The sequence below is a fragment of the Lithobates pipiens genome, unplaced genomic scaffold (assembly GCF_037356315.1).
Source record: "Lithobates pipiens isolate NorthernLeopardFrog02 unplaced genomic scaffold, aLitPip1_a1.2 Scaffold_18, whole genome shotgun sequence".
NCBI lineage: Eukaryota > Metazoa > Chordata > Amphibia > Anura > Ranidae > Lithobates > Lithobates pipiens.
In genome coordinates this window covers 262677104-262700492 of record NW_027507758.1, presented here as the reverse complement: position 1 = coordinate 262700492, position 23389 = coordinate 262677104, and the positions used below count along the sequence as shown (strand labels likewise).

Here is a 23389-nt window from a genome sequence, read left to right as displayed (position 1 = left end):
TACCAATAAAAAATCTGCTCCGCCTGAAAATTTTCCAGGTTTTTTCAGTAAAAAATGCTACAGGAGGTTGGCAACCCTGGTGTGAACCGGTGTGCGATGCGGGAAATTGCACTAAATCGCAGGGTTTCCCGCATCTCATTAGTGTGAAGCGGGACTAAAACCCCCAGCAGATCACATGGACGCTGTGCGTTTGCGATGAGGGGGGGGAGACGCATCGAATCGTGTACATTCCCTGCATTGCATCAATGTGACCTAGGACTGACGCCTGCAGCAGATCGCATGGACGCTGGACGCTGTGCATTTGCGATGTGGAGGGGGGGGGACCTAGTGAATCTTGTACATTTCCCGCATCGCATCAGCGCAACCTAGGGCTGACACCTGCAGCAGATCGCATGGACGCTGTGCGTTTGCGATGTGGGGGGGGGGGGGCACAGCGAATCTTGTACATTTCCCGCATCGCATCAGTGCAACCTAGGGCTGACACCTGCAGCAGATCGCATTGACGCTGTGCGTTTGCAATGTGGGGGGCATAGCGAATCTTGTACATTTCCCGCATGGCATCAATGTGACCAAGGGCTGACACCCACTGCAGATTGCACAAATGCCATGCGATTGCTTTGCAGTGCAATGCAATACAATGCAGGAAACGCAGCCAATTTTGTGCGTTTCCCTCATCGCATCAATGCGAACCAAGGCTGAAACTAAAATATTTTTCTACTAGTGCAACGCTTTAGGAGCCGGCAGCTGATGGCACTGACAAAGCAGAGCGTTGATGGGTGATGCAGATGTCAGTGCTATTATTAATTATGCTTATTATTATTATCCTCTGTGCACAGACACACAATTACAGGCAGGTACACACACCTCCAATGACTAGGTGACATACTAAGGGCACAGCAAGAAAACAACACAAGCAAAAAGGAAGATCTGCAAACTTTACAAACATGTTTTATATTACACTGTACAATCCAACAACATCCTAGACTTTATTATGATACAAACGAAGTGCTCTGGAGTCAGTGCTGACAGATCTACAAAACAATCAAATAGTAGTAGAAACAACAACATGCAACAAACAAACCCTGACAGTTTACATCATGTGTCTGCAGGCTTGGATGGCTGATAGGAGAAGATCCATATTTTATCAATCCATAGTAAATAGACAGTCCTAGTATATAGACATCCATAGTATATAGAAAGTCCTAGTATCTAGCCATCCATAGAGCACTAGCGATCAGCCTGCACAGCCCATCCAGCTGTCCCTGTCCTGCTAGGAAGGATCTCCTGCTATCTCTTACCTTTTAGGGGAGATCTTAGAATAGTCCTTCTTGCCCGCATGGTAGGCTGTGAGGACCACTCCTTGGCTACTCTGAGGCCTCCAGCTCATGGTGTGCCCAGCATAATGTCTCCAATAGATAGCACTTGTTCCTGTCTGCCTCCTGGCAACTCCACTGTTCCAGCTCCTCCTCCTCCTCCTCCTCTCATCATCATAGTAGGTAATAAGAGCAGGGAGGAGCCCGATCACTCTGCTTCCTCATACACAACAATGAGTCACTCCTCATTACCTGTGTTCTGTCATCTCCCTCCAATGACAGCCCTGATCTGCACAATGTACACACACATCAGCTACAAAAACAAACCGAATCTGCCTTTAGTTCTTGCAAAGACATGGAAAAGAGCTGCTGCTTTTATTGTCTGATCACAAAATACCACCTGTGTCACCATACACTATACAATCTGATTGTACAATCTCCTCTAGAGCTACCGTCAGTTTTGAAATTGATCATTTCTGATTATATTTTCAGATGTTACTCTTTGGATTGTTTTTCTCATCATAGGACGAAGACATAAAAAAATTATAACAGATATGTCAATAATTGACATATCCGAGATGTATAACGAAAAAAGAAATATGACCGAATATGAATAGAATAAAATCTCTATTAACCACTTCAGCTCCAGAAGATTTACCCCCGTGCCCCTTCATGACTAAGCCATTTTTTGCCATGCGGAACTGCGTCACGTTAACTGACAATTACGTGGTCGTACAACGCTGTACCCAATTAAAACGTATGTATTTTTTTCCCACCGATTCTTTTGGTGGTATTTGATCACCTGTGCAGTTTTTATTTCTTGCGCTATAAACAAAAAAAGTCCAACAGCTTAAAGCTACTTTTCACACTGAGGCGCTTTACAGGCAGTTTGTAGCGACTGTGTAGCGCCTGTAAAGAGCCTCTCCTGTGTCTCCAGTGTGAGGGCTTTCACACTGAAGTGGCGCGCTTGCAGGACGGTCAAAGAAGTCCTGCAAGCTGCATCTTTGCAGCACTGTGTATACACCACTCCTAAAGCGCCCCTCCGCATTGAAAACAATGGGGCAGCGACGCTAAACCGCCACCATAGCGCTGCTGCAGCGGCACTATGCCGGCGGTTTTAACCCTTTTCCGGCTATTTGGTTGTTAGCGGGGGGTTAAAACTGCCCCACTATCGGCCAAATAGCACTACTAAAACAACAGTAAAGCAGTACTACTACTAATAGCACTACGTTACCGCTGGCACCCTCACCGCCCCAGTGTGAAAGGGGCCTAAAGGATATGTAAAGGTTCGGGGTTTTAAAAAACAAAACAAAAAAAAACAAACATGTCATACTTACCTCCACAGTGCATTTGGTTTTTGCACAGTGGCCCCGATCCTCCTCTTCTGGGGTGTCCAGTTGGAAAGCCGCTCTCCCTCGGGGTACTCATGCACCCCCCCCCCCCCTCCTGGCTCTTGCATCATTGGATTTGATTGACAGCAGCAGGAGCCAATGGCTGTGCTGCTATCAATCTATCCAATCAGGACCCGATAGACCGGCTGGAGCTGGTGTGCTCACCCCTGTCGCTGGAAAGACTGGGTTCAGTTATATAAAAGGAGGGCTCTGGGGGTGCTGCATCTTTGTGAAAAACCTTGAGGATTTAAAACCCCTTAAAAAAAATAAAAATAATAATATATATATATATATATATATATATATATATATATATATATATATATATATATATATATATATATATATATATATATAAATTATTATTATTATTTTCACTTTCTGCTATAAAACACATCCAATAAAAAAATTTAAGTTGAATTCAAATTTCTATATCAATTTAGGTCAATATGTATTCTGCTACATATTTTCGTTAAAAAAAAAAAATCCCAAAAAGCGAATATTGATTGGTTTGCACAAGAGTTATAACGTCTAAAAACTATGGGATTTTTTATTTATTTATTCATTCATTTCTTTTACTAGTTATGGCAGCGATCAGCGACCTATAGCGAGCGGGACTGCGATATTGCGGTGGACAGATGGACACTAACTGACACTTTTGACTCTTTTTGGGGACCAGTGACACTAATACAGTGATCAGTGCTCAAAAACAATGCACTGTTACTGTACTAATGACTCTGGCTGGGAAGGGGTTTACATCAGGGGTGATGAAAGGGTTAATGTGTGCCTAGCCAGTGTTTGTGTACTGTGTGAGATGTGCTTTTACTAGGGGAAGGCATGGATCCCTGTCCCTGCTTTGCAATGCCTTCCCTCCTGACAAAACGGTGATCTGCTGTGTTTACATAAGCAGATCACCATTTTGCCTGTGTACAGTAGCGGAAAATTGCTACAGAGGAGATCTAGCACTAGAATTATTAGGTTGTTGGGAAGAGGCCCTTGTCCTCATCAACATGGGGACAAGGTGCTTTGGGGTGGGGGGACCGCAGGGCCCCCCTTCCCTAAAGCACCCCCCATGTTGAGGGCACGCGGCCTGGTGCGGCTCAGGGGGGGGGGGGGGGGCGGTCGCTCGTCCCCACCCCCTTTCCTGGCCGGTTGGGTAGCGTGCTCGGATAAGGGTCTGGTATGGATCTGGGGGGGATCCCCACGCCATTTTTTCGGCGTAGGGGTTTCCCCTTAAAATCCATACATAAGAGAAGTGACGTCACTCAGGTCCTCCAGAGCCATGATGAGAAGAGAAGAGCCACCTACCTGATCGCCGAGTGTGGTCGGGAGCTTCTCACAGTGGCGCGTCGGCCGTATTGTAATTCTTTGCCTTCTGGAGCCTGCAGTGCCTATAATGGACATCACACGTCCCGCAGTCCCCGCATTGGACCAGTGGGAGGTCAATCAGCGCTGCAGGCTCCACAAAGTGGGACCTGCTATTACACTCGGCCACACTCAGGTCAGGTCAGATCGGTTCCTGCTCGGCGGCGACGCCTGGGGCTAATAGAACCATGCCCACCAGGCTTCAGCCACCATCTGCCCCCCCCCCCCCCCGCCGACACCACTGGCCATGCGAATGATGTATTACTAAGCTTTTCATCAATTTCGACACTGGCAAATCGATTTGCCATGATGGAATTTATTTATATGTCCTCTCTGCATCAACCACAGCTCGCTGTTTTCTTCAGGCGGTCGAATGGAAACAGCCCGCCTGTCCGTTTCCATCTGACTGTCACCCGATCCGCCAGACGAATGGGGAACTAATCCCCATCCATCCGTCTGTTTCCAGCGGATCGGATCAGATCGGAGGTCGTGGGTGTCAGGGGACACGTCAGCTGACATCTGTCACTACTCGGAGAGCAATGGAGGTTCTGATCAGGTCCAGCAGACCCAATAGGGGCATCTGTGAGAAAGGGGCCTTAATCAGTGATAAATAGATTCCTTGCAACAGCTCCTAACTAGATCGATCACACGTCAATATGTGTATGGCCAATTTAAATGTAGCAATTTTTGAATGACTTTGCCAACAAGCAATTTATCATTGATTTAAATCAGTATTGTTGTGCACTTTGCCATCCGTTGAACATTTTGATCCAACATACCTTCAGTCAGATATAAATGTGTACAATCTTTTACAAAATGATCACTCCATCGATCTGAGTTACGAATCTCTAAAGACATGCAGATATTTCTTCAATTGGTCAGAAGTGATTTACAAAATTTTAACACTAATAATCGACCGAGAGTTCATTAAATTGATCGAATGGAAGATATTTGATTTGTTATTTTTATTTAATTTGATCATTTTATTTGCATGAATGATACACATGTGGCCCCCTTAGGCTATTGGCAGTAAATCTTATAAAAAAAAAAGTTTCCTGGCGGTTACTAGGAGGATGCAGGGGGGGGAAACACCTTTGTTTTTTTTGTTTTTTTTTCCCATTCAGCCTGAATACTTATTGGTAGATCTAAAGGAGATTGTACAATCATATTGTAACATGTATGCCAAGCCTAACTGCTGCTTGTACAGATACATACGAACAGCGATGGCTTCTCTCAGCCTGTCATTTTTTTGAACAGGCTGAGTGGATTCCAATATTCGCATACACCTGTGATCCCAGCCATAAGAATCTGCTGATTATTGCTGCTGGAATCCAATGTATAAGTTATAAAAGACCCGGGACACATTTGGGTGCCCCAAGGAGAGTAGTAATGTGGCACACACCCACTCTTCAGTGAGGCCAAACGTGCCCCCAGACAGCTGCCTGCAGCTCCCAGACGGCAACAGATTTGATTATGACTATCTTGGTTACTTGGGGAGCCACAGACAGGTCTTAATATTGTGTCCGGGTTTCAGGTGGACTGAAACCTGGATTCATGATTCAGAACCTGAACTGGCCGGGGGAATCCTGGACAGGTGGAAACCCTAGCCTGATCCTCTTGCCCTAATCTTTGCATTGAAAAATTGTTGGGTGAACAGCAGCTGCACCCATTGCAATACAATAGTCACAGGTTTGAAATAACAGAACTTAAAGCGGTATTCCACCCTAAAGTGGAACCTCTGCTGATCGGAACCCCCCCCCCCCCCCTCCGGTGTCACAATTGACACCTTTCAGGGGGGAGGGGGGTGGAGATACCTGTCAAAGACAGGTATTTTCACCCACTTCCGGGCATAGACTCCCACGGGAGTCTACGACATTTCCTGCCCTGCCGCGCTGTCTGCTGGGACACTCACGGGTCCCAGTGACAGCGCGGAGATTTCCTATTGCGCTGCGCAACTCGCGCATGCGCAGTAGGGAACCGGGAAGTGAAGCCGATTCGCTTCACTTCCTGATTCCCTCACCTAGAATGGCGGCGGCAGCAGCCGAGGCCCGAGCGGTCGATCGGCCTCGGCTGCCGGCATCGCTGGAACCCGGGACAGGTGAGTGTCCATTTATTAAAAGTCAGCAGCTGTAGTATTTATAGCTGCTGGCTTTTAATATTTTTTTTTTGGCGGAATCCCTCTTTAACTCTTTGAGAACACGTGGACAGAGGATCCCTAACTGCATGCAACTACGCAGATACAGTGCATGCCTACAGCCACGGCTCCTATCATTGACCTGTATGGTTTTCCTGTACGTGGCATGCTTGGTACGCCATGGCTGATTTGGTCATGTGAATGAGGTATTACTAAGCTTTTGATCAATTTCAACATTGCCAAGTCGATTAGCCATGATAGAATTTATTTCTGTCGTTTCTGAATAACTGAATGTGTGCAAGCCAATTAATACAGTCATAATATAGATTGATTAAATAATCGTTGTCAATAGATCATTTCTGATAGATTATATTTTCAATCAACACTGTTCAATTTAATCAGTGACCATGTGCGTGCTAATTCGAGGAACCGATCTGTGTTTTTATATATATATATATATATATATATATATATATATATACACATATATATATATATATATATATATATATATATATATATATATATATATATATATATATATATATATATATATATATATATTTATTTATATTTATTAGGGCTGTTACTGATTACAATTTTCATGTTCAATTAATCAATTTTTTCTTATTGATCAATTGACTAATTTCGATTAATTATAACACACATATAGATCCAACTACTTTTAACTGATCTCCTTGCATTGCAACTCTGCATTAGTCAGTGGTAAATGTGCAATACACTAGTTAGTTTCCACAATCCGTGACTTAACTTGACAGTTCACACAAATACGTTTTAAATTCAAACTGTAGCACTGACGTAAGTAATTATTTTTTCCAGAGTAGCGTACAATCCCTCCATCTCCGGTCTAACTAATCACTCTCACCTTATGGCATGGACCCCTGTGCAAACAGGTGGTCATGCAGGCGGGTATCAAAAGGGTTAACACGGACCATAAACTTCTCTCATGTCTCCTTAGATCTTAGCAAGGACGCCAGGTCATGGGTAGAAAGAAAAGATCTAAGTGCTCACCGCTTAAGTATAAGATTACATTTTTGTGTTCAAACACAAACTACTCACATAAAGATGATAAAAACATAGCATGTAAAGCCGACAATCGTGTTAGTTCCGTAGGGCAGCAGTGGGTGACGTCATGCGTAGCTCCTCCCCCGTACACGTTACATTCAATCAGAACTTCAACGTCACCGGACTCCTCCCCCTTCCCTTCATTAGCAGACGGAGGCACTTGGGGAAGGGGGAGGAGTCTGGTGACGTTGATGTCCGTGACGTCACTGAATGTCCAACGGAGCTCCCTGAAGACCCGGAAGCTGGCGGAGAGGTGTGTATTTTGATCAATCAAAAAAATTTACGATTAATTGAGGAATTAATCTTTAATTTCCACAGCCCTAATATATATATATATATATATATATATATATACACACTGTATTACCAAAGGTATTGGGGTATCGGGACACCTGCCTTAACACGCACATGAACTTTAATGGCATCCCAGTCTTAGTTCGTAGGGTTCAATATTGAGTTGGCCCACCCTTTGCAGCTATAACAGCTTCAACTCTTTCCGGAAGGCTGTCCACAAGGTTCAGGAATGTGTCTATGGGAATGTTTGACCATTCTTCCTGAAGCGCATTTGTGAGGTAAGGCACTGATGTTGGACGAGAAGGCCTGGCTCGCAGTCTCTGCTCTAATTAGTCCCAAAGGTGTTCTATTGGGTTGAGGTCAGGACTCTGTACAGGCCAGTTAAGTTTGTCCACCCCAAACTCACTCATCCATGTCTTTATGAACTCTGCTTTGTGCTCTGGTCCAAATAATTTGGTGGAGGGGATTATGATGTGGGGTTGTTTTTCAGGGGTTGGGCTTGGCCCCTTAGTTCCAGTGAAGGGGATTTTTAAGGCATCAGCATTTCAAGACATCTTGGACAATTTCATGCTCCCAACTTTGTGGGAACAGTTTGGGGATGGCCCCTTCCTGTTCCACCATGACTGCGCACCAGACCAGTGCACAAAGCAAGGTCCATGAGGACATGGATGATTCGGTTTGGTGTGGATGAACTTGACTGGCCTCAACCCGATAGAACACCTTTGGGATGAATTTGAACGGAGAGCCAGGCTTTCTCATCCAACATTAGTGCGTGACCTCACAAATGCGCTTCTGGAAGAATGGCCAAACATTCCCATAGACACACTCCTAAACCTTGTGGACAGTATTCCCAGAAGAGATTAAACTGTTATAGCTACAAAGGGTGGGCCAACTCAATAATGAACCCTACGGACTAAGACTGGGATGCCATTAAAGTTCATGTGCGTGTAAATGCAGGTGTCCCGATACTTTTGGTAATATAACTTTATATATATATATATATATATATATATATATATATATATATATATATATATATATATATATATATATATATATATATATATATATATATATATATATATATATAGATATAGATATATAGATATATATATCTATATATCTATATATATATATATATATATATATATATATATATATATACACAGGTGTATTTGAGTTTTGGGGGGCACACCCCAATGCAAAAGGCTGCGCACACCTATGTCAGTGAGGAATCCCTTTCTTGCAATGACTCATACGTAGATCAATCACAAATCAATACGTGTATGACCAATTTAAATGTAGTGATTTTTGGATCGCTTAGATAAATATTGAAGAATGAAACATGCAATATTGTTGTTCACTTTACGATCGACTGAAAATATCAATGCAGCATATGATCTGTCAGATAAAAACGTACACAATCTTTTTACAAAATTATCACTCCATCAACTTAAACTACGAATCTCTGAAAACATGCAGATATTTTTTTAAATTTAAATTTAAATTAAATTTTCCCTCTAATAATCGACCGAGAGTTCATGAAACTGATTGAATGGCATATATTTGATTTGTTATGTTTATTTCATTTGATCATTTTATTTGCATGAATGATACACAAGTGGCCCTCTTAGGCTATTGGCAGTAAATCTTATGAAAAAAAGTTTCCCGGCGGTTACTGAATAAATGTCCCCATCTAGTGTCACAGCAGAAAATAATCATATGGCTATTACTTTAGAGGATTAATGTGGCAAAAAGTAAGGCGCTTCTCACATTTATTTCTAGAGTAAATCAGCCTGCAATTTAGCTTTTTTTGATATTTTTAGTGATGTTTGCTGAAGTTTGGTGGTTATTTAGAGGTGCTGTAATTATATACTATACCAGTGATGGCTCAAAAACCCATGTTAAAGGAATTATTTTGTAAAGGGAACCAACCTGCAAACATATTATAGCTGCATATTTGGTTTACTAGGGAAATATTAACTCATAAATTGCATTTATAGGGCAGCTTTCTTGGTATAAAAATGTTATGTATTTTTCGCAGATACAGTATTTACATACCGGCTATTAATATTTTGTATTCTGAAAACATGTTAGTAAGAAAAGTATTCAGACATAAATTTAGCAATTTCACCCAGAAGTTGGCAAACACACTTCCTCAACTTCAGAGTGTGCATGCAGACAATTTTAACCACTTTAATACCGGGCACTTTTACCCCCTTCCTGCCCAGGCCAATTTTCAGCTTTCAGCGCGGTTACACTTTGAATAACAATTGCGCAGTCATGCAGCACATTTTTTTATGTTTTTTTCACACAAATAGATATTTCTTTTCATGGTATTTAATCAACACAGTTTTTTTTCTGTGCTAAATAAACAAGAAAAAGGCCAACATTTTGAAAAACAAAAAATGCTTTTCTTCGTTTCTGTTATAAAATTTTGCAAATAAATAATAAACCAAACTGTATTCTGCTACATTTCTTTGGTCAAAATAACCCAAATCAGTGTTTATTTTTTTGTGTGAAAGTTATAGAGTCCACAAACTATGGTATATATCTGAAAATCCATCAATCCTGATGTACTGACACTCTCATTTCTTTAGACTCGAAAAGGACAGTACAAATACCCCCAAATGACCCCTTTTTGGTAGGTAAACAGTCTGAGGTATGTAGCAAGAGGCATGATGTGTTTTTAGAAGTTGTAATTTTTTTGGAAAATTAAGAAAGAAAATATTATTTTTTTCACATTTTAAAAAAAATGTTTACATACAGTCAATGGTGCAATACAGCGTCATTATATAACTTGTGTCGTGGTGACCAAGGCTAATGACTGGTGACCGTATGTAAAAACATAATTTAAATTTTTAAAAAAAATGTTTTATTTATTTTATATATATATATATATATATATATATATATATATATATATATATATATATATATATATATATACACACACACACCACAGTGTGACCAGAGCACCAATCTGAGGAGCTGATCATGATTTTTATGTTTGCTTATAGCAGTGAATTTTTCTGGTCTTTTTCGGCGCTGCTCGGTCTTTTTCGGCGGCGGGATATTTAAACATGGGCAAGGCTGAAAACGGTGCTGGGCGAGCTGGAAATGACACTGGCAAGCTGCAAATGACACTCTGCAAGGCTGCAAACAGCGGTGGGCAAGCTGCAAATGACACTGATCATTCTGCAATTATGGACAAGGCGGCAGATGCACACTGATAAGGCTGCATTGACGGGCATTTAAATGTAAGTTTTTTTTTCCCTTAAACTTCCCTCCTAAAACTTTTTTCCTTAAAATGCCCTCCTAAACTTGGGATGCTTGTTATACGCCCGTGCGTGTTATACCCCGATAAATACGGTACTTCTCATCTAAGTCTGTGGCAGAGACTTTTCTTTACTTAACATCCTACCGGCTGCTAGGTTGAGAGATATGCAACACCCCATCATCAGAACATCTGCTGACCACTGAATCAGGGTTTGAGGCTTAGTATCCTTAGTGCTAACAATTCCAGGCCCTGAGTATAGCCTGACCTTAGAAATCTAGTACACCACGATGACACCAAATTTGATTTGCAAAATTTAGAAGATCATGATAATGCCAACTATGGAAATGTAGGCACTTATGAAACTATTGTAGCACCCCCAAGGCAGTTAGGGACTCCCAAATGGCTCAGTGAGCTTAAATTTTAACTCAGAGCTAGATCCTTGACTTCTTGTGAAGTCACTTTTGAAAAGTTTGAGTTTATTTAAATCTGTAGACCAAACCAAGAGAGAAAGGGTTTTAAGGCACACAATACTAGAAAAACAGACACACACACTCCAAATCATGCTTACAGTATTTTAGTTGCATTACACATCCCTATGCATAAGCCACTATACTTCCAAGTTTGCACCTAATTCTTTGGAGACTCTGGACCCCTGGAGCAGATTCCAGCTTCACACCAACTGGACATATTAATTGGCCAGGTAGTGCAATCTTTTTTGGCCCCAAGCTCTGGCCTTTCTTCTGCAAACACATATGCTCTCCCCAGGCAGCACACACATTCTCCACAGGCAAAGCCTGGGAGGCAAGAACTTTACCAGAAGATTCCCCCAAATATTTGTACTCATTCCCAGCATGCACTATTGTCAAAAGGCTTCCTAATAGTTGGTCAGGGAGATGTAAATATTCATAACTCAGGCTATTGGATCGTCTTAATTTATTGTCAGGGACACTCATTAACAGCTTGCAGAAGCAAACAATAACCTGAAATTATAGTAATGCCGCGTACACACGATCAAACTAGCGGGTGGAAAAGTCCGGCAAACTGAAGTCCGCCGGACAATCCCCCCGTGTGTAGCCTCCGGCGGACTTTTTTGACCCGAAAGTACGGCGGACTTAGAAAGTAGTTTTGCACTCCAGTCTTCCCGCTGGACTCGCATTTCGGCGGACAATCCGGCCGTGTGTGTGCCAGTCCGCCGTACTTTTGAAATGAGCGGACTTTTCCCGCCTGGAGAGGGTCTCCAGGTAGGCGGGGCCCGCGAAGGAGACGTCGCTGGCCCCGCCGCCTGGTATGGACTTAAAGGGGAACCCCAACGCCGAAAAAAATCGGCGTGGGGGTCCCCCCAGGTCCACATCAGACCCTTGTCCGAGCACACTACCCGGCCAGCCAGGAAAGGGGGGATGAGCCTGAGCCGTACCAGGCCGCGTGCCCTCAACATGGGGGGTGCCTTGGGGAAGGGGGGGCCGCGCGGCCCCCCCCACCCCAAAGCACCTTGTCCCCATGTTGATGAGGACAAGGGCCTCTTCCTGACAACCCTGGCCGTTGGTTGTCGGGGTCTGCGGGCGAAGGGCTTATCAGAATCCGGGAGCCCCCTTTAATAAGGGGGCCCCCGGATACCGGCCCCCCACCCTATGTGAATGAGTATGGGGTACAATGTACCCCTACCCATTCACCTGTGAAAAGAGTACAAAAAAAACACAACACAGGGTAAAAATAGTTTATTGCACAGCTCCGGGGGTCTTCCGTCTTCAGGGGTCTCCGCTATCTTCTTCTAGCTCTTTTGCTAGCGGAGGAGCCCGGCTTTCTTCCTCGCCGCCGCCCTTCTTCCAACTTCGGGGGTCTTTTCCCCCTCTTTGGTTCTTCTGCCGGGCCACCGCGCCTTCTTCTAGCCCTTTTACAGGCGGTGGCCCGGTCTTCTGTCGCCGCTGCCGCTGTCGCCGCCGCCGCTGTCGCCGCTGCCGCCTTCTGTTCTTCTGTTCTCTTCTTCTTCTTCTTCTTCTTCAGATGTTGCCTCGCCGAGTCCTCCGCTCACAATGACGGGGACAGGGCACGCGGCGACTTATATAGGGACATCGCCGGATGATGTCCCCGTCTATTATGATGTCACAGTCCCAGCATCCTCTTGGACTGTGACACCATAATGGGCGGGGACATCATCCGGAGATGTCCCTATATAAGTCGCCGCATGCCCTGTCCCCGTCATTGTGAGCGGAGGACTCGGCGAGGCAACATCTGAAGAAGAAGAAGAAGAAGAGAACAGGAGAACAGAAGGCGGCGGCGGCGACGGCGGCAGCGGCGACAGAAGACCGGGCCACTGCCTGTAAAAGGGCTAGAAGAAGGTGCGGTGGCCCGGCAGAAGAACCAAAGAGGGGGAAAAGACCCCCGAAGTTGGAAGAAGGGCGGCGGCGAGGAAGAAAGCCGGGCTCCTCCGCTAGCAAAAGAGCTAGAAGAAGATAGCGGAGTCCGGCGAGAAGACCCCCGAAGACGGAAGACCCCCGGAGCTGTGCAATAAACTATTTTTACCCTGTGTTGTGTTTTTTTGTACTCTTTTCACAGGTGAATGGGTAGGGGTACATTGTACCCCATACTCATTCACATAGGGTGGGGGGCCCCCTTATTAAAGGGGGCTCCCGGATTCCGAGAAGCCCCTCGCCTGCAGACCCCCACAACCAACGGCCAGGGTTGTCGGGAAGAGGCCCTTGTCCTCATCAACATGGGGACAAGGTGCTTTGGGGTGGGGGGGGCGCGCTGCCCCCCTTCCCCAAGGCACCCCCCATGTTGAGGGCACGCGGCCTGGTATGGCTCAGGAGGGGGGGCGCTCGCTCGTCCCCCCTTTCCGGGCCGGCCGGGTAGCGTGCTCGGACAAGGGTCTGATGTGGACCTGGGGGGACCCCCACGCCAATTTTTTTCGGCGTTGGGGTTCCCCTTTAAGTCCATACCAGGCGGCGGGGCCAGCGACGTCTCCTTCGCGGGCCCCGCCTACCTGGAGACGCGTTCGAAATGAGCGGACTTTCCTCCACGTGCGTGGGCGAGTCCGTTCATTTCAAAAGTAGGGCGGATAGTACGGCGGACTTAGTACACCGTATTAGTCCGCTGAAAAGTGCCGTGTGTGGGCAAGTAGCCCGTTCGGAAAGTCAGACGGACAGTCTGGCGGGAATTCCGCCAGACTAAGTCCGTCGGATAGTCCGCTACATGTGTACGCGGCATAAAGCTTACAGAGAGCAGAACTTAGTTCAGGCCTACGCTGACTAGCGCCCAGCAGAACTAATTTTAAAACAGAGACACTGCTGTTTAGTGAGGGTCCACTCCCCACCCTATGCAAATCAACATAAGAATAAAAATAGAGTGGTTCAGTATATAGGCTAAATGTAATATTTTCATACCTGACTAACATAGTAATACGTTGCCTGCTCCTGAGATTGGGACTGTATGTTTTTTTTTTTCTTTGATCCAGACTCTCAGAATTCTGAACTACTACTCCTGAAACTAGTTAAATGCAGTGTTTTGATTATGTTAAAAATATAAGTGCTTAAAGTAGAATGAAAGGTTAAACAATAATTGTACAGTTGAGCTTGTATCTTTGGTAAAAAAAAAAAGAAAAAAAAGTACTGTATGCGATACTTTTTTTATATTTGCAAACAAATCCAAATTTTCAGGAAAAAGTTTCATGGTGTACTCCCTACATCAAGGTCCAATTAGTACTAACCTGCTTGGACCTTGAAGAAGATTTTAAAAGAGAACAGAGAATACCAACCAGTGAGAAATCCTGGCAGCTCCTACCACATCCCGAAAATGTCTGAAAAACTGGTGAGGTTTGCCCCATGGGATTTTTTGGGTAGAAAAATTGGCAGGATTCGGAAAATATGATATACTTGCAAAATATATATAAAAATATGAAAAAAGTTTATTTAGGTACTACATACATATAAAGATATTTCACATAAAAAAAAAAAATATTAAACATGGAATAGAACACATGATATATAAGCCACCAAATGTTGAGACACATGAATATACCCGACAAAAAGGGTTAGATGTAGAAGGTGATCACAACAAATCCTTGAAGAAGGGGATACACCCTGAAAGTTTTTCCTGAAACTTTGGAAGTTAGTGCAAACAAAACATCAGTATCAGACAGTTCTCAGTTGTTTTTTGTTGCAAACACACTAATAGGGCTACGATCACCTCAAGTATCCTTGGCCAAGGAACCCTTGCTGAAACTTGCCACGTTGGACATCTCCAGTCAAGAAAGCGCTGATCATTCTGTTGAATTAACAACTTTGTGATCCTGTTGTTGAGGAAGGACAGTCCTTGGATGCTAAGCCTCACCTGCCCTAGTGAGCCAATAGAGCACTCATGCCTGTGAAGTACTGTACTCTGATTATATTGTTCGAAATATTTCTTCTTTTCTTTTTTTTCTTTTCTTTACTACTACTGTTATTGTCTATTGTATGACGTCTGTTGGTAATGCCAAGGACTGCAACTTTTATGTGGGTGGATGGAATGTAGGAGGGTGCTACTTTGTGTAATCCGCCATTGTCACGCTGAGCAGTGATACCACTAAAGAGAGTGACAGCACTGAGAGTGAGGTGATCCACAGACTGCCCTCTCACTTCCCGATTAGAGCCAGAAGTAAACACAGCGTATATCATCACTGTTTACCCAGAGTAAGCAAATCTTAAGATCAGAGTTCAGTAGCGCTATCAATCTATAATTGGCACAAAGATTGGTCTTTATCCAGTTTGAAAGTATGTGTGAGAAAGTAGGATAGTATATTCTTTGGGATTCTTTTGCTTGATTAAGGAAGGACCTTGTTCCAGCCTGCAACTGGTTTGACACATTTGTACATCTTTTATCCCCAGCACAGCACCCTAATGAGAGGCTACTTTATGCCAGCCAAGGGGACTTGATTAAGAAGCACTGCTCAAGCACAAAGCTGTAAATTCTGCTGATTGCCTTGCTACTGAACTGTAAAGTGTCTTCTTTGATACCTAGAAATATTATCGTTATGAATTATTGTTCTTTACTGTTATTAAATAAAACCAGAAAATTTCTAGGACATGTTGTCTAGCCTAGTCCCTTACAATAACTACTACCTTGTTATCCTCAGCCACACTGTGCCACCTTCTGGTAATGTAAAGGGTGTAAATAAACCTCTGAAAGAGAATATATAAATTCAATTTTCATTTACTATATGCTAATATTACACACAATAAATAGATAACACCAGAGAACTATTGAACTATTGAACATCACTTCTTTTTTCATATACAAGCAGGATTTAGAGCCACATCCTTCCTGTAGAATCTCAAAGTGGCCATTTGTGCTATCTTTAAAATAGAAGAAGGAGGGATCCTGCAGTAAAACAATTTTAATATACAGTATTTAGTAGAATGGGGAATTTTCTACTGGGACAAACAGAATCAGCTATTTTTTTAAATATTGAGTAACAAAAGTGTGCCTGTAACATGCATGACAAAAAAGACTAGAGGTGTACATGGTGAGAGACATCAGTAAGGGATATCTTCTTCATTTCTTGCACCCATTTCTAAAAAAATGTTATGCTAAAATAATCCAATATGTCCAACAATTTTCACCAATACAAAGACTAGCAAACAAACTATACATTGAATTACATTTCCTCTATTTAAAGGAGGAAGTAGTATATGGTCTGTGAAACATCTTAGTTTCTTCTAGAAATACAGCATAGTTGCCTATGTGTATTTATTAACATTGCTTTCCTTAATATTTACATTTCCTTCTCCTTACTGTACTTATACAAATTACATAAACACTAAAGTGCTCTGGCATTTCCTTGCTGTAATCTCTCGCTTGGAAAACCATTACACGGCCATCTGTTTTATTTATTTTTTTCTGCCTTTCTCATCAGTTAAATTTTCTAAACACTTTTACATGCACTTTTTTTTTGGCTTCTCAAATAAATGTTCTTAGTTTGATCTCATGCAATCCTAGTGAAACAGATTATCAGAGGCAGAGAACTTTTACAAATTAAGGGACCTCATAACAAAAATTTGATGGGGTCAACCGGCAACTTCTCTCAGACCTGGCAGTGTTAATACTGTCATTGATATTGACATAAATGTGTCTATATCAGGGACAGGTAGCATGAGAACTGTCAGCATAGTCAGTACAGTGCTGCTGGTTATTGGGCAGCACTCCCTGTCCATCTTAGTTATTTACCATTGGGTTTTTAAGGTCCCTGAGAGGATACTAGGGGGGTTGGGTCATTGGATGGAAGATCCTGGTACGAGGACTTCTATTCAGCAGAAGCAGAAGAAGAAAAAAAGTATGTCAGTAGTTCAGGATTGGGGCTCCCCTATGGGGTGCGGGTCTTAATTCCCAGTGGAGCCAAATCTTAATATGTAGACTGTGGGCACTGGATTTCCTTTGAAGGATAATAAGACACCTTAATGGAGGTTGCGAACTACAGAGGTTACTGTTAGATTTCAAGCTGTTCTGTTGATTGGATTCCTTTGGGTTCATGTAAACTTTTTTTTATTACAAAGCAATCTGACCTGGACATGTCCTTTTTCTGAGAAGAATCTGAGGGGGCTATGTATTGAACTACACTGAGAAGAGAGTTGGACTCTGGAGGGAATTAGAAGTAATTGGCCTGCTACGGTATGTCCACTGTGCTTGTGTGGATTTTATGGGTTTAACATCCCCTGTATGGCTGTTGACTGGCCTGGGTCCCATGGCTTGGGCTCCATGTTGGATTTCAGAGCAGAGGCCTATAAGCTACAATGGATATGCTTGGCATGTTATAGGAAAGGGTTTCACCTTAACACAGTGCCTGAAGTTAGGAGATGTGAGCCCTGAAGTTTTGATTTCTGACCTCTGATCACTGTAATTTAAAGGGGTTGTAAAGCTTCATTTTTTATTTTCTAAATAGGTTCCTTTAAGCTAGTGCATTGTTGGTTCACTTACTTTTTCCTTCGATTTCCCTTCTAAATGTTTTTTTTCTTTGTCTGTATTTCTCACTTCCTGTTTCTCCTCAGTAAACTTCACACCATCATCCGAGCGGTGTTTAGTCAGCCAGAACAGCTTACTGAACAGCTTACTGAGGAGGGACAGGAAGTGAGAAATTCAGACAAAGAAAACAAAGAAAAAAAACATTTAGAAGGGAAATCGAAGGAAAAGGTAAGCGAACCAACAATGCACTAGCTTAAAGGAACCTATTTAGAAAATAAAAAACAAACTTTTACAACCCCTTTAAGTATAAGTGTGCTGTAGTAATAGTGACAGATGAACCTGCTAGCAGGGGCCATGTTCTACCTGGTTACCAGCTCTCAGGACCTCATTGTAATTATAAATCATCTCATCCCTTATATCACCACAGCAAGCAAATGCTGAAAGAGATAGAGTAGTAATTAATAAAAAGACAACAAAAACAAAGTTGTTGGTAGCAATAATAACCTTCCCAGTGTTTTATATTATGACATCATTGTTAGTACTCTGCATACAATTATTCTTTAACCCTAACACAATCGTCTATAAACTGTGGCTTTTTTTGTGGAACCACAGTACATATCTCAGCTATCTTAATACTTTTTTTCTTTTATATCTAAGGGAACACTGCCCTTTTACCACTTGAGGACAACTGTATCGGCATAAGGATTCATTTCAGTGCTGGCCAGGATGACCAGAAGCTCTGAGGGTGATAAAGCTACACTACCTAAGATAGCCAAAAAAATTATCCTTATAGCACAGCCTGCAAGGGAGATGTGACTAGAAATAGGACATGATTCTGAAGATTCTAGATGTAAGTTCGATGTCAGTACCCTCTTCTTTAATTGATAAGTCGCATAGGGATACAAGGTCAGTGTCAGAAGCAACCTCTTCAAACCTTAATGATGTAGTACTGAATGTGCATTCCCTACATGTGCACACAGATTTTATTTGTTTAATTTGCCTCAACAGCCTCCCTAATGGGGCCTCCTCCTTGGCCCCAAAGCAGCTGCTTGGGCTGCTATGGTTATTGTTACGCAACTACAAACTTTATTATACTCTGGAGTTTATTTAATTGTCATATTATGTCATACTATTATATAAAAAAAAAAAGTGAGTTTCTTTGTAACCAACATAAAACTGACAAACATACAATTTAAATCAGGCCTATAGTTCATTTTATAAAAATTGATTTTGGTAGTGTATTATTATAGTAATTGTTAATAATGTTTATTTTAAAAAAAGCAGAGAGAGAGAAAAGTGGATTGTTTTTCTGTTCATGCTGAGGATTCCAACAAACAATATTCTGCAGAATAAACTGATTCAGACCTTCCAAACAACTGGTGACACAGACATATAATTTCACATTTGGTCGTGCCATCTCAATTGTAAGGGATGATCACAGTTAAAATGTATGTAAAGCAAAAACAAATTTCAAGGTTACCCCCAGAAAAGAAGTGCGGTGCAAATCTTCTATTGGGGACATTTGTTCTGGTGACAGAATTACTCTAATTTTAGAGAGATTTCCTTTAGTTTCTCAGTGTATATACAGGTGGGAAATTAAGGCAAATCCCCCCAGTTGGAGACAGATGATGGCAAACAAAAAAACAAAAAAAAGCACAAGAGAGTTTATAACTATTCCCTTCTCTATCAACATTGCTAACTGCCCAGGATTAATCGATCAAGCCCCTTCAGCTGCAAACTTGTGACCAAATGCCTAGGTCAAGGTACCCTTAATAAAGTTCACTCTACCTATACAGTGCCAAAAAAAACAAAAAAAAACGATAACTTGCCTTTTACCAACTATTACAGGAATATTAGCGCACGATTGATGCAGTAGAGTTTTGGGTGGCAGTGGGAGAACAGTGAATGGAGACAACCGTGAACTACTTAGAACTGAGTAATAGCAGGTTCATAGGCTCAGTGTACCTATAATATTGGCCATATGAAATGCAGATCAGCGACTTTTACTGATCAGTCTGCATGGTTTTGGAAGAGGAGCAGGCATCTGTAGTCAGTTCTGAGGTCTCTGAGGTCTCCAATCTCCCTAAAGAAAGCTTGTTGTTCTCACAATGGGGTATCGCCAGTCACCTTGTGATAGTAATAAAAGTACAAAAAGTAAAAAAAAAACTGAAACAATAAAAATACAACAAAAACAAAATATAAGACCCCTTCCTGCACAAATAAGAGCACATATATAAACTAAAATGCAAAATGGTGCATGTATATATGGAAAAGCCTATGACAGTACATACCAAATATTAGGCATCACTACACATACCAGTTATCCCTAGACCAGTGATGGCGAACCTTGGCACCCCTGATGTTTTGGAACTACATTTCCCATGATGCTCCACTACACTGCAGAGTGCATGAGCATCATGGGAAATGTAGTTCCAAAACATCTGGGGTGCCAAGGTTCACCATCCCTGCCCTAGACTTATGCTGGATTCACACCTATGTATTTTTAGTGTTTTTTGCATTTTGCAGATTTGCACTACAGAACATGTTCCATAGGAAACCATGTTAAATGGTCTGTAGTCAGGGGAGGGCTGGGCTGGGGGGCAGGGATGCAATTGCCCCCTGGGCTGCTCTGATATGCTGTGGCAAAGGCTGCTGTGCCATCAGCCCAAGAGCACACATGCGCAGATATTGAGCTGGCCGAGTCCAGTACTGTGATCCAGCGATGTCTTCATTTCAGGGCTGACAGTCTGTGTTACACAGCACAGCCCCGCCCAGCCCCTCCCTCCTCCACACCATTGGCTGGCAGAGGCAGGACCTGCTTCTTTCCCCGCCCACACTCCGGGGCAGCCCGTGTGCTGTCTGTGAAGAGGATGTGTGGGCGGGAAAGTTCAATCTGAGCAGTCCGCTGGAATCCAGTGATGCTCCTGAGAGGCTGAGACCATCCAAGTAAGTAAACTCCTCCTCCCTCCCCCACTCTGCAGCCAAAGAGTTTTTTTTTCTAGCAGCCTGAGCAGTACCTTCTAGGTGGTATGATGAGGGCTCACACTGGCATGGTGCGGTTTGGCTGCAGTGCTGGTGTCCTGGCAGTCTTCCTGCATGTTGTCCCTGGTCCCATAGAGGTTGCACATTTTTACTGCATGTTCTGAAAGTGCACAAAACGTCCTGCATGCTGCATCTTTGGTGCAATTCCAGAAAATGCAGCAAAAATGTGCACCCTAAAAGAAGTCCAAGGGAAGTCTGGGGGACTGTGAAAGCCGCCAGTACACTCGCACTGCAGCACACTAAAGGCTTGTATTCACTTGCAGCAGCCACTCCTCTAAAAAGTGATCCATGCTCAGGTCACTTTTCAGAGGCATTTGACAGGCAGTGAGGAGTTGATATTACATTTCATCCCTGCCTGTTTTAACCCTCTAAATGCCAATCCCTGCAGGTAATTATACGGTTCACTTTGAACTCCACCTAATTTCCATTGCTCTCTGTAGGTATTAGATGTGCTCTCACCTTATTGTTTGCACATCTAATATCCAAGGGTACTTTCACACTGGGGCGGTGTGGGCAGTAGTGGTAAAGCATTGCTCGTTTTAGTAGCGCTAGCGGGGCACTTTTAAAACCCACTAGCAGCTCAAGAAAGAGTTAAAACCGCCTGTGTTGCTCATTTCAGTGGGTAGGGCACCTCTCCCAAACTGCCCCAATAATGCTGCTTGCAGGACTTTTCAGAATGTCCTGCACGCGCACCGCCCCATTGTGAGGGCACTCGGGGCTTTCACACTGGGGTGGCATGAGAGGCAGTTTACAGGCGCTATTTTTAGCACTAAAACGCCTGTAAAGCGCCTTCAGTGTGAAAGGACCCTAAAAAGAGTTCTGGAAATAAGGTGGAGTTCAAAGTGAATTTCTACACCTAAGTGGAGCCCCCCTTCCAGAAGATTTGAGGATATTATTAAACAGAGACTGGTGGACTTAGGCCACCATAGACAGATTGAAATTCTGCCTGTTCAGCAGAAATTTCAATCAATCTATGTGCAGACTGGTTGCACAGAATTCGATCTATCAACTGACAATACAACCAGCTTGTCTTTATTTCTTTTTTTTGTGATCACTGCTGGCTGCTAAGCTGCCGGCAGCGATCACTGTATTCTGATGGATTGAAAACTTTCACCTCAGAGCACACACCCACACACGGCTCTTATGAATGCTTAGTAAATCAAGTGCCAGGCTTCACTAGCATTACACCTGTGTGACTGTGACCAAGTCTGGGCACAAGCTAGCACAGGCTCCTGGAAACATGGGAGGGTGGCCAGTAAGAGGAGAGCTGGGATATGACATTACTTGCCTTATATTCCTGCCACTCCTAAACCTGCTCCACTGCAGCACCAGGCCCACAATGCCCTTAATCTGGCTGGTGCCCCAGGGTGTGCACCTGCATGTGCTTTTCTCACTACCCGCAATTGACACAGGAGGAGCCTGCACCCTGGTGAATATGGTGGTCATGCCAGGGAGAAAGCAGGACTTGCATGTTTAGCCTGCTGAACTCCCTGTGACTCTCGGCTACTCTGCTGGCTTGGCTTGCCCAGTGGTGTGGTGCTCACTCACCAGAGAAGCTCCAGACTCCACAGGTAGCACTTAGTGTGGCGGCAGTGACAGAACAGTCTTTAGTCTTCACCTTCCTGCAGTCTTATTGGTCTTTGTACTGGGTGTGGGGAAGGGGCAAGCTCTTTTTCTCAGTCTCTCTGGGGCAATCATGCAGTCTCTCTGAAAGACTGCTCCAAAATGATTGCCCCCACAGGGAGTGACTGCTTCACACTGCCTGCACAGAGAGTGCCCGCTTCACACTGCCTGCACAGAGAGAGTGACCGCTTCACACTGCCTGCACAGAGAGAGTGACCGCTTCACACTGCCCACACAGAGAGTGACCGCTTCACACTGCCCACACAAAGAGTGACCGCTTCACACTGCCCGCACAGAGAGTGACTGCTTCACACTGCCTGTACAGAGAGAGTGACCGCTTCACACTGCCCGCACAGAGAGTGACTGCTTCACACTGCCCGCACAGAGAGAGTGACTGCTTCACACTGCCCGCACAGAGAGAGTGACCGTTTCACACTGCCCGCACAGAGAGAGTGACCGCTTCACACTGCCCGCACAGAGAGAGTGACCGCTTCACACTGCCCGCACAGAGAGAGTGAGCGCTTCACACTGCCCGCACAGAGAGAGTGACCACTTCACACTGCCCGCACAGAGAGAGTGACCGCTTCACACTGCCCACACAAAGAGTGACCGCTTCACACTGCCTGCACAGAGAGAGTGACCGCTTCACACTGCCCGCACAGAGAGTGACTGCTTCACACTGCCCGCACAGAGAGAGTGACTGCTTCACACTGCCTACACAGAGAGTGACTGCTTCACACTGCCTGCACAGAGAGCGACTGCTTCACACTGCCTGCACACAGAGAGTGACCGCTTCACACTGCCTACACAGAGAGTGACTACTTCACACTGCCTGCACAGAGAGAGTGACTGCTTCACACTGCCTACATAGAAAGTGACCGCTTCATACTGCCTACACAGAGAGTGACCGCTTCACACTGCCTGCACAGAG

General features: G+C 43.8%; 1 protein-coding gene across 2 annotated transcripts in view; it reads right to left on the bottom strand.

Moving 5' to 3' along the window:
• The window catches only part of ARHGAP18 (Rho GTPase activating protein 18), a 200756-nt gene that overhangs the window by 153816 nt on the left and 23551 nt on the right, over window positions 1–23389 (bottom strand). The window contains exon 1 of one of the 2 annotated variants that reach the window (XM_077486889.1): window positions 1299–1474. The exons of the other annotated variant lie outside the window; for it this stretch is intronic. Within the exon in view, the coding sequence (XP_077343015.1) occupies window positions 1299–1387 (89 nt within the window). The 5' untranslated portion in view covers window positions 1388–1474. Of the gene's footprint in view, window positions 1–1298; window positions 1475–23389 lie in introns of those variants that run through there. 2 annotated transcript variants of the gene reach the window in all.